We start from the raw sequence: 14,367 nt of genomic DNA, 5'->3' as shown, positions 1-14,367 counted from the left end.
TGAGGGAGCCAATAAGCCGCATGTGTGGCAAAATATGCGCGTGCTAAGCAAGTATGGCGGCTTAAGCCTGCTTGTTCCTTGTACCAACTAAAGCAAGCCATTGTCGTCTCAAAGGTGAGGGCATGGTGGGGACCACATGTCTCCAAAATCTAATTTACACTTGAAACAAAAATGGACCCAAATGTACCATGAAGTTGGAACACATGCTAGATGATGTGTAGTCTCATAGAGCCATCCACGGTACTTGTCGGGGGCACATAGTGGGACCAATCATGAGTTTGTAGTTTTCATTGTTATCATGATTTAAGGGCAACAAGGGGGAGAAGCTTTCTAGAGAGGTTCACTAAGGTGTCACTACTTTTAGTGGGGTCAAAATACTTTGGATTAAGAATTGGGTTTAGTAACTTTTTTTTAAAAAAAATTACCAAAGTCCACGCCAACAAAAATTGAGGTTGAGGTAGGATTTTTGTGTATGTAGAAAGGTGGGATTGTTTAGTTGAGAGTTTAAAAAGAAAGATTTGATTTGGCAAGTTGGTTTGTGATGGATAAATGCAAAAAGGGAGGGAGAGTGAGTGAGTGTGTTGCGTGTGAGAGTGAGTGTTTGAGTTTGTTGGTGCGCGTGCAGCATCACAAGGAGGTGGATTATGCTCATAATGGAGCCACCCACACCCCATTCATTTTATTCATCAGGCCATACTTTCTGCATCATTTCTACTACTTCTCACTTCTCAAAACAGAAAATTTTTCATTCTGAACTCACAATTTTTCATCATTGCCTTCCCTTTCACAACCACATTTTTCTCTATTCTACTAATATATATTTCATGCAAATTTTTAATACTTTTAACTTCTAACTGTATTTTGTATAATTTCTTTTCTCTTTTTTATTTTTATAGTTTAATAAGTAATTAATTATACATAATTTACTTTTATATCTTCTGTTGAATTGAACTCAAATTTCTTAAAGAACAACATTTTGTCATCTCTAATAGCTTTTATTTATCTTTAATTGAGAGCTGGAGGCTCCTGCAGTATTGATTACACTGAATTATTGATATAATCTTTACAATACTCTTAAATTGAAAGTCAAGGAGACCACTAATTGTATGATGAACAAGGTAGTTTAAGATGTAGCATATATACCAAAACTTGCTCTAAAAGACCATGAACTACTAATTACTCCCTTTTACTACTTAGCAATTTAATTACTGTCTCATTTACATCATTATCCAAATCAAGTTGATGTCAGATGAAACTGGAAGAGAGTAGTTATTATAATTGAATCAGAAACAAAATTGCAAGGTGAAGACAACATTTATGAGCTTTGTTATACTTTTAGGAGATACTAAAATGTAAAAAAGTGAGTACTTAGACTCAAATGTATCCGATGGTATAACATGTTACAAAAAATTATTTAAAAGCTACTAGTATCAACTAAACATAATGATAAACATCATTTGATTGTTTTCTAGACAAATCTTTTTAAAACTAAGCACTTGTTGGAGGATAAAGAGAATCAATCCTTTTAAATTTTGATACTGATATGGTTATAACAAGTGTGCATGCATGCTTTGATAAATACAGAAAACCAGTTGATAAAATAAAATAAAATAATTAATGATAATGCCACCTAGCTAGCTTGCTACATGAATTTGCATGAAGAATAAAAATGATGTGAGTGCTTTTCATTTCACGTACGGGGCCTCCCTCATTCAAAGGATATTCTCATTATTTACATGCCACGCCTGATTCCTTTTTTCTCTTTCATAGTTTTCATCTTCTGCATATTATTAATAATAATAATTAATTACATTTTAGGCACGTCAAGTTTTTTTTTGTTGTTGTTGTTAATTATAACATATGCTCTCTTAGGAATGGACAATGTTGTCTCCATCATCTTAGTTGTTTTCACTTTTTCATTATGCAGTAGCCATTATCAGTAATGGAGTGTGCTCATTCATCAAACAACTCCCAAGTGATTGGTGCTTCTATTTGGAATTTCAGTTTTTGGTTTCAATTTAACTAAACCGTGCTACTGATGTAGCTCTAATTAAAATGATCCATTACCTCAACAGAGCTAATAATTGTTGTCTTGCATAGCAACAATACAACATCTAACTCTAGCTTTATGATCATGTTTCTATTTTAGCAGAACTATCATTCAAACAGTTATTTTGAATCCTGAATTTTGACTCATGAATCCAAATTCATTTGAATGACTATACTCTATAGCAGCACTTCCTAATCTTAATTTTCTTTCTAATTTTGAAAAATAAAAAACTTTATGATGTGGTTTCAACACAATTATATTATGTTTGACATATCATTTGTTCAACCAACTATTTTAGTCAAAATAGGCCCTCCTTATCCTTCAAACCTCTCATTAAACTATTCTCCACTTATTCGGTACGGTTAATAGTTAGTGATAAATACACAAGTTGCTCAAGCAGTAGCAAGAGCAACCGTCCTTTGTGTTTAGCTCAAACGAATGTTGGGTTGCAACCGGAGGTGTAGGAGGTAAATTCCTCTGCATACGGTTCAGTGGTAATGATGTAATTTCAACATGTAAATATAAGTTATATTAAATGAATAATAATAAAAGTACTCTAAACTATTTTATAGCCGAAGAAGTGATGTTGTTATTCTTTAGATTGAATTCTTAATAACAAGAAAGTGAACTAACTTTACATACCAGAGCCCAAATTGTTTAAAAAGTTGTTCCAAATATTTAATTTATAATGAAGAAACCACTAGAGCCAGCTAATTAATAATTAGAGACATGGTAGACTGATATATCATGTGAGGAAATAAGTTGGAGAACTATTTGATTTGATGATTGACTATGTTTGAAATATTTAATGGAATCCAAAATCTATTTAGGGATAAAGAAAAGACAGAAAAAAGCACTAATGTTAAATATTGGACTAGCTTGTAGTAGACTAAAGATATGCAAAACTAGACATCCAAAATACTAGTGATGAATATGAGTGGAGAATAGAGACAGAGAGAACAATTGATAATAAGCGTGAGCATAAATCCCGTTTCCTGTTGCTTTCCCTCATGGAAGTGAAGATTGCACTAAAAAATAAAATAAAAAACTTACAACAAATTAATGTTACTACATTACATATCATAATAATCCTATTCACTTCATTATGCCTACAATCATGATTCTTGGTTCCATCACCCGCATGCTCTCTTCTAAAACACCCTCACACACTTCTTCTTAATACTACAAACAAACTCACTCTCATTCTCATTCACACACACCTATAAATCTCATTGACCCCCCAATCCTTTCTCTCACCTCAACCTCAACATTCCAATCAAATCTCTCTCTCTCTCTCTACATGTCCATTTAGCTTTCAAAGTTTAAACCTTTATCTCCAAACAAAACTCCTCTGCTTTTCTCTGTTTTCCTCTGTTACATCCAAACACATTCATTATCCTCCACACCCCAAATGGCTGTATCTGGCTTTGAGGGATTTGAGAAACGTTTGGAACTTCATTTCTTTGGAGATGATCCAATTACATTCCAACTGGGTCTAAGAAAAATTGATTTTGAATCAATACAACAAGTCTTAGAAGCTGTTCAATGCACAGTTGTTTCAGCAGTTGGAAACTCATACTTTGATGCATACGTTTTATCAGAATCAAGCCTCTTCGTTTATCCAACTAAGATCATCATCAAAACATGTGGAACAACACAACTACTCAAATCCATTCTTCCTTTAATTCACTATGCAAACCATTTAGGCCTCACTTTATCCTCTTGTCGTTACACTAGAGGTAGCTTCATCTTCCCAAATTCACAACCTTTCCCTCACACAAGCTTCAACGATGAAGTAACATTCTTAGAACACACTATCCCTTCAAATCTTTGCCATAGAAAAGCTTCAATCATGCCTTCAAAATCATCTTCACACTCTTGGCATGTTTTCACCGCACATTCTTCAATAACCCATCACCACAATCTTAATCACAATCAAAGTGATATCTTCACCATGGAAATCTGCATGACAGAACTCGACCCGATTCTAGCTCGCAAATTCTTCCGCCGACCCGGAGACGGAAAAACCGGCGACTCTGCCGGAAAAGAAATGACGGAGCTTACCGGAATAAACGAAATTAACCCAAATGCGTTCATTTGTGATTTTGCATTTGATCCTTGTGGATATTCAATGAATGGAATGGATGGTGATTGGTATTCAACAATTCACGTAACACCAGAAGATGGTTTCAGTTATGCAAGCTTTGAATGTGTTGGTTCTGTTAACGACAACATAGTACACGTGTTGAGGAAAGTTGTTCAGATTTTCCGACCAGGTACGATGTCGATATCAACGACATGCAGTGATTATAGGAATGAGATGTTGAAGCAGATGGTAACTGCAGTGGAGCCTCTTGGATTGAAATGTAGGAGTCGTGCAATGGATCAGTTCCCGGCGGCGGATACGGTTGTTTTCCAAACGTTTACGGCTCGCCGGAGAAGTGTTTGATTCCGGCAATGTGGCGGTTATGGGTGGTGGAGGGAAAAGAAATTTAATTAAGATAAAAAATAATAGGTAGGGAATTGGAATTAGAGTTAGTTGCAAAAAAAATTTAGGGGTGGGGTGACGTGGCGGAATGTGATTGGTTTGATGGATGATTAATGTTGAATTGACTTTTTTGTTTAGAAAGAAAGATGGTGATGTAGAAGTTTATGATTTATGAAGAGGTTAAGGATTTCATTTCATGTTGAAAATGGGATGATGGTAAATGTTGGGATCATAATGATAGTGCACTCCACTTAGGCTTGTCACGCATAAGATTTTTGGAAGGTGTTTTAGTGGGTGTAAAAGTGCTCTTGTTTGAGATTATATTCAACTTTTTTATGCTTTTTCTCTCTCTCTCTCTCTCTCTCTCTCTCTCTCTCTCACTTTTCCCTCTACTAGCTACCATTCTTGTCTTTTATGTTTTCCTTGTAGATTATTGTTACTACACTTTTAATTGACGTCATACTTTTTGCTACATTTTTCACTTGTTAAATAGTATTTTTTGGGGGCCAGTACTTCATATATTTATAAGTCACTCATTCTAAATAGCAAATGTTACTCTTTTTTACCCGGATAAATTAAAATGGATAAGATATAAAGGACACCAAAGAAGTATTCAGAAGCACTTATGGTACTAATACTTTTTTTAATTAATAAATTGATTACCAATATCTTGTCTATATATAAAAATGAATTAGATTTTTTTTTTATGGCTAAAATGAATATGATCAAACAAGTAGGACGATATTCCTTCATTTGTGATACTATTTCCATCCTCACATCTGAGTTAATAAAAAAATAAAATTTATATTATCTTAATAATCATATACATACACAAATTTATATAAATTGGATATCAATAGCCATATAACACATGTAATCGGTATTTTACTTATATATATTAAAAAATATATTGTACGTTGAATTATTAAACTTATCGATAAAGTATTATTTGTTTATTATTTAGAGAAAATTTATAGATTTAATTTATTCAATAATTTTTTTTTAATTTAGGATAATAATTATTTGTTTGAGATTATAAATTTTTTATAGATTTAATATTTACATATATGAATTAATAATTTTAAATTAGATAATAATTGTTAAAACTTTGGGCCTGCTTTTTTGGCCCAGTCCATGCTAATATATGGGAAAATACTCTAGATCCATTAACGTGCATCATATTATTTTGACACAAATTTAACTAAAATTTTTGACAATAATTTAAGTGATTAATTTTGTCTAAATACATACATTTATCATCAATTTATTGAATAAATCACATTTTAATATTTGAAAGTGTCACATATTATTACATTAGTTTACAATTGTAATTATTCTTTCAATAATTAAAATATCGATCAATCTAATTTCACATGTTAAGTGGATGATGTGGACGTTAATGTAGATGATAATGCGTCATAAACTTAAATGGTTGAAATAGTCTCAATAAATTACAAAATTTAAAATCTAGAAACATGGATCTTATCTTATTTATTTATTTTAATTTCTCCTAAACCCTAACCTTAAAATTTTAGTTTTCCCTAATTTTTCATCTTCTTCCCTTATTTCTTCTTCATATTCTTATCCAAATTTTTGAACTCCCTAATTTATTCTAACCCTGATCATTTTCTTTCAAAGATCTTTATGACAATTAATCATATTTTTGTTTTCATATAGCATCATTTAACATAACACATTATTATTTGACTGAACACGTTATTGATTCAAAAACTTTGATGCTATTATGCATTATTGTTTAACTAACTCAAACACAATTAAGCAAAAATACAATGAACCTAAATGAGATGAAGAACTGATTTCTTGTGTTGTTGCTCTAGGGTACTGGATTTTCTCCCTATTGAGCTCAAATCATACCCTCCTTTGATTCTTCTTTGAAGAATCTTGTTTGTCGCAATCACATTTTATAATTACAAGCTCAAACTTACTAATTTTATCCCTAGGGTTTGTACATCATCCCCAATATGTAAAAATGAGCGAAATATCAACTTTGTAGTTTTTTCATTGCTCTGAATTTCAGGTCTTGTTTACAGCAGCAACATCATAGCATAGCCTCTCTTTGAAACATGGGTTGTGTTAATGGCAAGTGTTGCTGCGTTAAATTTTCTTCATCAGATGGAGACTACCGATACCCTGTTCAAGCTTACAATTCTGCATTCTCGATAACAAATCATGAATTGGTGATTCTATGAGGGACACATAGGCGATTACAACCCACTTGTCATATGTATTAACTTCCGCAATCATATGAATCTTATTTCGGTATAGCTCATGATAAAAAATGTTAATTGCTAATAGTTCTTTGCATTCAAGTGTTTACACAATTCGTTTAATAAATGTAAAATCTTGCATTGTTTGCTGCTGCTCATCCCTAACCTATTGTAGTACTGTGAACAATTATTTCAATGTTTATTTCCTTGTGGCATTAATGTGTAAAAATTTAATTGATAATTTTGTATTTTATTTGATGGTTTATACAAAGAGATATACAGGCCTCTCAAATGGTTGGAACTTGAGAATTGAACACATCATGTAACAATTATCAATTTATTATTGTTTAGATTAAAGGTCTCTCAAATGTTTGGATTCTTGAATATATTCCTTCATTATTATTTGTTTTTATGAGATATATGCTACCACTGAATTTGATGTTTATTGTTCTGTGACAAACAGTTTCTCTGGTTCACAATCCTGCCAACATGTTGCTTACATGAGGAGCTCAGCCACACTGTTGTTCACTCTCAAACATGTCAAAGATCAATTTAATCAGTATGATCTCAACTCTCACGAACATTTTTTATGTATATTTTTTTTTTTATTAATGTTGGATTATGATCTGTATAATTACTTATCACAGTGATTGAAGTCAAGGGTTTTATGGAAGCTTCGCAGAGTCTCCTTGTAGTTTCTCCTCAGTGGTACATTTCCATGTTCCATCTTTTCTGAGTCTTTTGCATTGCTCCTATACATTTACCGGTCACTATATTTTCGGCTGCTCAAGGTTGCTGGTATGAGGTGCATTGTCTCGGCATAAAAAAGGACCTTGTTCAGAAAGTAGAAATAACAGTTGATAAAATCTAAGCTACTTGTTTAACCATATAGAACCTCATATAGAGAACAATTTAGCTCGCCTTTTTGAGCCCTCTACAGATTAGAATTTAGAATTTCTGAAGGGAATCACTAAAGAAGTTGAAATAAAAGTGTGTTTGTGGGGGAGAGTTGTCTGTCATTTGCATTGGGGAAGAAACTCATAAGATGGTCATTGTTCAACTTTGAAGACAATAGCAGACCAAATGCTACTCATCCTTTCAAGGCATTGGCCCCATTTTTTGGGGTCATTAAAATGCATTATTAAAAGTTATTATTTGAAAAAGTTGTAACATAATTTAAGATGAATGCATTGGAAAAGTGACTGGAGTTAATAAATGAGAATTGTTAGATGAAGATAAATGGCTCAAACTCAGCCTTTTAAATCCAATTTGTTGAGGTTAAAATATGAAATGTTCAAACTTCATCCACCATTTTGGACTTACATAATGTAGTGAATGCTTGATAGTCTAATAGTAGGGAATTCAAGTCCCACTCTAGGGAGGTTGGGAACGTAATGGAGAAGTGGTCAGTTCTTATTAACGAAGGCAAAGAACAATTGGGTAGATCGAAGATAGGTACTATGAAGTTTTCTGAAGTTATTTTCTGTTCATTTCCTCTAATATTATTGATCACGTAGAAACAGATTACAAGGGAAATAATACGTGTAGAAGTAGAATACGCATCTTATCAATTATCATGGTCAATCTATAATTCCTTATGAACACGACACACTAATTCAGGGAAAATAACATTTGTGACCCACCATTATACATCACACTAGAAGTATCAGCAACACACTCTTTTTTCATATTTAGATTCCATACTCTTCTAATCGTTGAAGTTTACATAAATTTTATCAAATTATATTATCTGATATAACTTTGGCATCAAATTATATTATCTAATATAAATTTGGCGAGTCTCATATGAATTCTAAATATAGAAGAGTGTATTATAAAATGTGTTTCTAGCATTAAAAATGCCACTTTTTCATTGCTTACAGTAGTTCTCAAACTTGTGGTTTCCAAAATTACGCATCCATTTGATAGGTTCAAAACAACCTCATAGTTTTAGCTTATTCATAGAGAAACAAGGAATTGCTTTTGATGCTTGATAGCTTCCAAAACTTTGCATCCATTTGGTAGCTTCATACAACTCCATAGTTAGTTTGTAGTTTGGATGGTTTTGAAGCACCGAAAAATAAAGAATTGCTTCTTTTATTTTTTCAATAATAAGAAAGAAAACTGGAGATAGACAAATTGATTGTGAAAGTATATATGTTATAAAATAAATACGCAATTATAATTATTAATTATGAAAAATAAAGTATACAATTATAAGAATTTTAATAATTTTGTTTCTAATTAAAATAATTAACATTTCACTTTTTTTACAGGCACTTTATTCTTAAAATATGCTCTGATTAATAAAATAAAATATTGTATAGACAAGTTATATGTTTTTTTTTTCTTTACAATAAAAAGTACTAGTAAGTTGTAAATTTGATTGTGTATTAACATGCGTGCCATAGACCCTTATCCAGCTTAGAGACGAAATAGCAAACTTGGTAGAATGGATTCTTCTTCACATAATAAAGTAGTGACCAATGAGCATTAGCGAGTCAAAGTTTAGTTATGATGTGACAATATAACACTATAACCGTAATTTCGTCCACTCATTTCTCATCATACCCGCTTCATAGTTGTCAATAATTTTGAAATATCATAAAATAATACAACACAGACAAAAAAGAAACTACAACCGCCTGTTCCGTCCTGTGTATTTTTATTAACTATTGGTAATAATTTAGGTCCTCTTTCTAGTTATTTCATTCATTCAGGTACATCACTGAGTTCATATTTGATCCACTAATACGTAATAACTATGCAGCTATAAAGAATTCTTGCTCCAACAATATATGGTTTATTTTGATAAATCTTTTTTTATTGGTGTTTTCTAATTTCTTGTTTTAAATACTTTGCAATGGTGATGGTGAAAAAGTTTGTGCCTGTGTATTTGTTTTGGTGTAGCAGCAGATACAGCTGAATTAATTATAAAAACAGAATCAATTAAGCGGATCAGAGATGTCTTCCATAGTTAAAGGCATGATGATAAGGACCACATCAGATAATAGACTTTTCAATGGGAACAAGAGTGATGTTATTGCAGTTGGTGGTGATGGGAGAAGAAGCACAAAGGTGCAGTGGCAAAAGTTTCAATTTTTGTTTAGATCAACATGGAAACCAGCCAGAATAACGTATCAGCCTTCCATTCGAAGCCAAACAATCCTTACACCAACAACACCACCCACCACTAAAAAGGTAATTTATTTACGGGTAAACAACTATTTGTGAGTCATTCTCACAATAGTCCTTAAATGTAATATTAAAATTACAAAAACATGCATAAGTATGTCTTTTATTAATTATTTTGATATTTAAACTTGTTTTTAGTCGGTCAATTTAGTTTATAAAGTTGATACTTAAATATATTTTTGTAATTTCGATACATTAAAAAATATAGTGACATTGTCCCACTATTTTATATGTTCTAAATATAATTGATATTTGTTTTGTAAAGTTAATTTTTGTGTGTTATATGTTTAATGTCTATTAAGCTTGTGATATCTCGTTATTTGAATAGAATAATTTGATGTACTCAAAACTGGGCTTTATCGGGTGGGATCTGAATTTTTAAATAAGTAATCCAACAAGAACTTCATATTATTTTAATCTTCAGATTGATTTTTAAACTGATCCATGAACTCCCTCATCCATAAGATAAAGAATAATTGTTGATATAATAAGCACTGTTAGAAAAACAAAAGGTCTCACCAGAAAAAGAAAAGAAAAACAAAAGTTCATTTTACTATTTTTTTGGGTCAATTTACTCTAAGCTTTTACGGAAACATTGCTTAACGATTGGTGTCTATTTGGGCATGTCGAGATATGGATCATGCATGAAATTATCGTGGAAGTATTGAGTGAGCTATTTTTAACTCTTCTGTTTCTAAAAAATCACGAGTTTACAACTCCGTCAGGAAATATTTAATTGAAATATAAAAATTATGTTCTTATCTAAAAGTAAACATTAAGTTGATAAAAAAAATTATTTTTTTAATGTTGTAATAATGTGTTATCAACAAAGGCACCACAAAATGTATAGCGTGCCTCAAATCTAGGATGCCCGAAACTAAATAAGGCCGAGGGTTCCTAAAGGCTGAAGGTGGTCCGTTTCAACAAAGAAAAATTACGGTAAATCAAAACAATGCTCACCAAAGAGAGAAGCGGACAAAAGAGACTAAATATTATCAAAATTAATTTAAATTCTATATTTTCATAGAAACAAATTATATATATATTTTTCAATTATGATATGTTATACTTAAGATATTGATTAAAAAATCTGATAAGATCATTTTTTGTTTGTCAAGAGAATTCTTGCCAACAGAGTTTACTGTTGTCATTGTAGTATAAATAGTTTTATTTATAGTTCTATTTAGGATAGTAGTATTGTTAGTTAAAATGATGAACAAGAAAGAAAAGTAGTCAAAATTATGGTTACTTCTAAAATTTTGAATTATTTTTAAATTGTTCAATTGCAAGTGAAATTGATTATTTTCTTATATAAATAGATTATATCACATTCTGAAAATTACATTGTCACTTTTCATTAAAAAATAACTGATAGTTATTAAAGAGTTGTAAGAGTGGTGTGCAATGCAACTATGATTTCCAAAAGCATTTGCACTTTTAACATTGTGTTTTAACTGAAGCGAATCTCTTCTCTACTTTTGTTTTAACAGAGAGTGTTTACTTTTGGCAAAGGTAAAAGTGAAGGAAACAAAGCCATGAAATCCTTGGTAAGCATTCTTTATCTTTCCATATTAAGTGTTCTTTGAACCAACTAAATTGATTTCTCTCATTCATGTTCTTATTCATTGGTCTCTCAGCATGCTAAAACACTAAACACATTATGTTAAGAAAAACAAAGCTATCTGTTTTTCTTGCAACAACTAATTTCTTACCTTTGAACTGCTTTCTGCGTGTGAATAAATTTAGTTGGGAGGAAAGGGGGCAAACTTGGCAGAAATGGCAACAATTGGTTTATCTGTGCCACCTGGACTCACTATATCAACAGAAGCATGTCAAGAGTATCAACAGAATGTAAAGAATCTACCCAATGGATTGTGGGAGGAGATACTTGAAGGCCTCAATTTTGTGGAAAATGAAATGGGAGCCTTTCTTGGGAATCCTTCAAAACCTCTCCTCCTTTCTGTGCGCTCTGGTGCTGCGGTAAGAGCCTTTTCCTATTTGGTTTTGTTTTTTCAGTATGTCCTATTGGAGTACCTCAACTTATATGATCACATTGAGGTCACCTTTAGTAATGCATGTGTACAAGTACAAGAAAATACTTAACATTGACACTTCTTACACGACCCTTGATACATGTAGTTACCTTAATTATTTCCACCTTTTCAAATTATTACCGGTATCTACATGTTTGTGTATGTGGTATGTGCCATTGCTTCATAGACAAGAATGCAAACCTACAAGAAAAACGTAGTTCTGTTATAACGTAGTCGGTAAACATTTTCTCTAAATTATAAAATTGTAAACTATGAAATTGATTTGTCTTGATTGTTGAAAAGTTCCACTTGAAAAAGTTTCACTTGTATTTATAGGTGTACTTTGCTTTGATTCAAATTTGATTCCTTTTATGGCGTACTTAACTTGTTTATAGCATAATTAACTTGTTTGTTTCCTCTACATCTATCAGATTTCCATGCCTGGAATGATGGACACAGTTCTTAATCTTGGATTGAATGATGAAGTGGTTGCTGGGTTGGCTGCAAAAAGTGGAGAGCGGTTTGCTTATGATTCTTATAGACGTTTCTTAGACATGTTTGGTGGTGTTGTAAGTAATTCTTTTATACCATATCTACCAACTAGGTTGTCAATATTTCTTTAGCAACTAAAAGTCAAACTAACCAAATTGAAAGGTTGAATCACTTAATGAACTTCATCTGTTAATTGGTATCTTCTATTGCTTTTGTTGAAAAATTTCTTGTATATATGTTATATTTAGGTAATGGACATTCCACACTCATTGTTTGAGGAGAAGTTAGAAAAGCTAAAGTATTCAAAAGGTGTTAAACTTGACACTGATCTAACGGCCAATGATCTCAAACTTCTGGTTGAGCAGTACAAGAATGTCTACCTTGAAGCCAAGGGAGAGAAGTTCCCCTCAGGTTCTAAGTACATGCTATCAACTTCTTCATATTTTGTTGTTATACATATGGTTTCAAATTGCGGTCACAGTCACCTTAACATTACAAATTTTGATATTGTGACAAAATGCGGACAAATGGGGCCAATGCGGTTGCGGTGCCATTGAGGAGCCTCTAAAACCTTTATTATGCAGCCAAAATAGCAGTTGTGGACCGCAATTTAGAGCATATACATTCTTATTGTGATCCATCCCCACACATGTGTTCATCTTCTTTCTTGATTTACCAATTTCAGATCCAAAGAAGCAACTAGAATTATCTGTCAAAGCTGTTTTCAATTCTTGGGATAGCCCAAGGGCTAATAAGTATAGGAGCATTAATCAGATAACTGGGTTAATGGGCACTGCCGTAAACATTCAATCAATGGTGTTTGGTAATATGGGGAATACTTCAGGAACTGGTGTCCTGTTCACTAGAAATCCAAGCACTGGGGAAAAGAAACTTTATGGGGAATTTCTCATTAATGCTCAGGTTATATATAATATGATTTACTAGTTGTTATTTTACATTCAAGCCATTATCAATATCATTTCTATTAGTAGTAAATTACTAGTTACTTTTGGTGCTGATGTTTCTACAAAATTGTTTACAATAGGGAGAGGATGTAGTTGCTGGAATCAGGACACCTGAAGATTTAGAGACCATGAAAACTTGCATGCCAGATGCTTATAAGGAACTTGTGGAGAATTGTAAAATTCTAGAGAATCATTACAAGGATATGATGGTAAGAATTTCAATTCCTTTTTTATTGTTTTTTTTGTTTGTATCGAAAGAATGGCAAGTAATTCTTCTGAAATTGATATATTATATTGTAGGATATTGAGTTTACTGTTCAAGAAAATAGGTTGTGGATGTTGCAATGTCGAAGTGGAAAACGTACTGGTAAAGGTGCAATCAAAATAGCTGTAGACATGGTCAATGAAGGGCTTGTTGATATTCGTTCTGCAATCAAGATGGTAGAGCCACAACATCTTGATCAGCTACTACACCCACAGGTATATACTTTTAATGTTATCCATGCACGGTGTGGCTTACAATGTACGTTTTCTCTTGTAAATAATGCAATGATAAAAAAATCTTACAATGTCAATTTACTCGCACAATTATAAAAACATTTGAAAATATTTAATAACATCATTTAGCTAAATGATCTTTATTTTGTTAGATGATTCAATGTTCTTATGGTTAAAAGATATGTACATTTATTTATTTATTCCATTAACTGTTCATTTTCAAATTGAAGATGCTAAATTGATTGCTGTGAGTTTATTTGTTTAGTTTGAGAATCCATCTTTGTACAAGGACAAAGTGCTTGCTACTGGCTTGCCTGCATCCCCTGGAGCTGCAGTTGGGCAGGTTGTGTTCACTGCTGAGGACGCTGAAGAATGGCATGCACAAGGAAAGAGTCTCATCTTGGTATTCTTTTTCATT

The 14,367-nt window shown here is 32.2% G+C and overlaps 2 protein-coding genes and 1 long non-coding RNA gene across 7 annotated transcripts in view; 2 read left to right on the top strand and 1 right to left on the bottom strand.

Annotated features, from left to right (window-relative positions):
• Window positions 1-3,023: 3,023 nt before the first annotated feature.
• On the top strand, window positions 3,024-4,887 carry LOC101515156 (S-adenosylmethionine decarboxylase proenzyme 4-like). Its single transcript, XM_004508281.4, has one exon. The coding sequence runs from the start codon at window positions 3,462-3,464 to the stop codon at window positions 4,497-4,499; it is 1,038 nt and encodes a 345-aa protein (XP_004508338.1). The 5' UTR covers window positions 3,024-3,461; the 3' UTR covers window positions 4,500-4,887.
• Window positions 4,888-9,291: 4,404 nt separating this feature from the next.
• LOC101513536 (pyruvate, phosphate dikinase 2) overlaps window positions 9,292-14,367 on the top strand; it is a 9,112-nt gene continuing 4,036 nt past the window's right edge. The window contains exons 1-10 of one of the 5 annotated variants that reach the window (XM_004508276.3): window positions 9,292-9,444; window positions 9,680-9,967; window positions 11,452-11,508; window positions 11,708-11,941; window positions 12,426-12,563; window positions 12,735-12,897; window positions 13,172-13,407; window positions 13,532-13,660; window positions 13,752-13,931; window positions 14,215-14,352. In XM_004508276.3, the coding sequence (XP_004508333.1) occupies window positions 9,731-9,967; window positions 11,452-11,508; window positions 11,708-11,941; window positions 12,426-12,563; window positions 12,735-12,897; window positions 13,172-13,407; window positions 13,532-13,660; window positions 13,752-13,931; window positions 14,215-14,352 (1,512 nt within the window). In that variant the 5' untranslated portion in view covers window positions 9,292-9,444; window positions 9,680-9,730. Of the gene's footprint in view, window positions 9,568-9,676; window positions 9,968-11,451; window positions 11,509-11,707; window positions 11,942-12,425; window positions 12,564-12,734; window positions 12,898-13,171; window positions 13,408-13,531; window positions 13,661-13,751; window positions 13,932-14,214; window positions 14,353-14,367 lie in introns of all 5 variants that reach the window. The other 4 variants (XM_073363323.1, XM_004508275.4, XM_004508278.4 and 1 more) reach the window with 4 other exon arrangements.
• Window positions 11,770-14,367, bottom strand: part of LOC140918663 (uncharacterized) — a 3,145-nt gene continuing 547 nt past the window's right edge. Inside the window, exon 2 of the long non-coding RNA XR_012161251.1 lies at window positions 11,770-12,195. This is a non-coding gene — a long non-coding RNA (uncharacterized lncRNA). The remainder of the gene's footprint in view (window positions 12,196-14,367) is intronic.

This window comes from Cicer arietinum, chromosome 7 (assembly GCF_000331145.2).
Source record: "Cicer arietinum cultivar CDC Frontier isolate Library 1 chromosome 7, Cicar.CDCFrontier_v2.0, whole genome shotgun sequence".
Classification (NCBI taxonomy): Eukaryota; Viridiplantae; Streptophyta; class Magnoliopsida; order Fabales; family Fabaceae; genus Cicer; species Cicer arietinum.
This window is presented reverse-complemented; position numbering and strand designations above follow the sequence as displayed.

Excerpts from the sequence above, each read along its gene's own strand:
- LOC101515156 (XM_004508281.4), top strand. The coding sequence starts at position 3,462 with ATGGCTGTATCTGGCTTTGAGGGATTTGAGAAACGTTTGGAACTTCAT.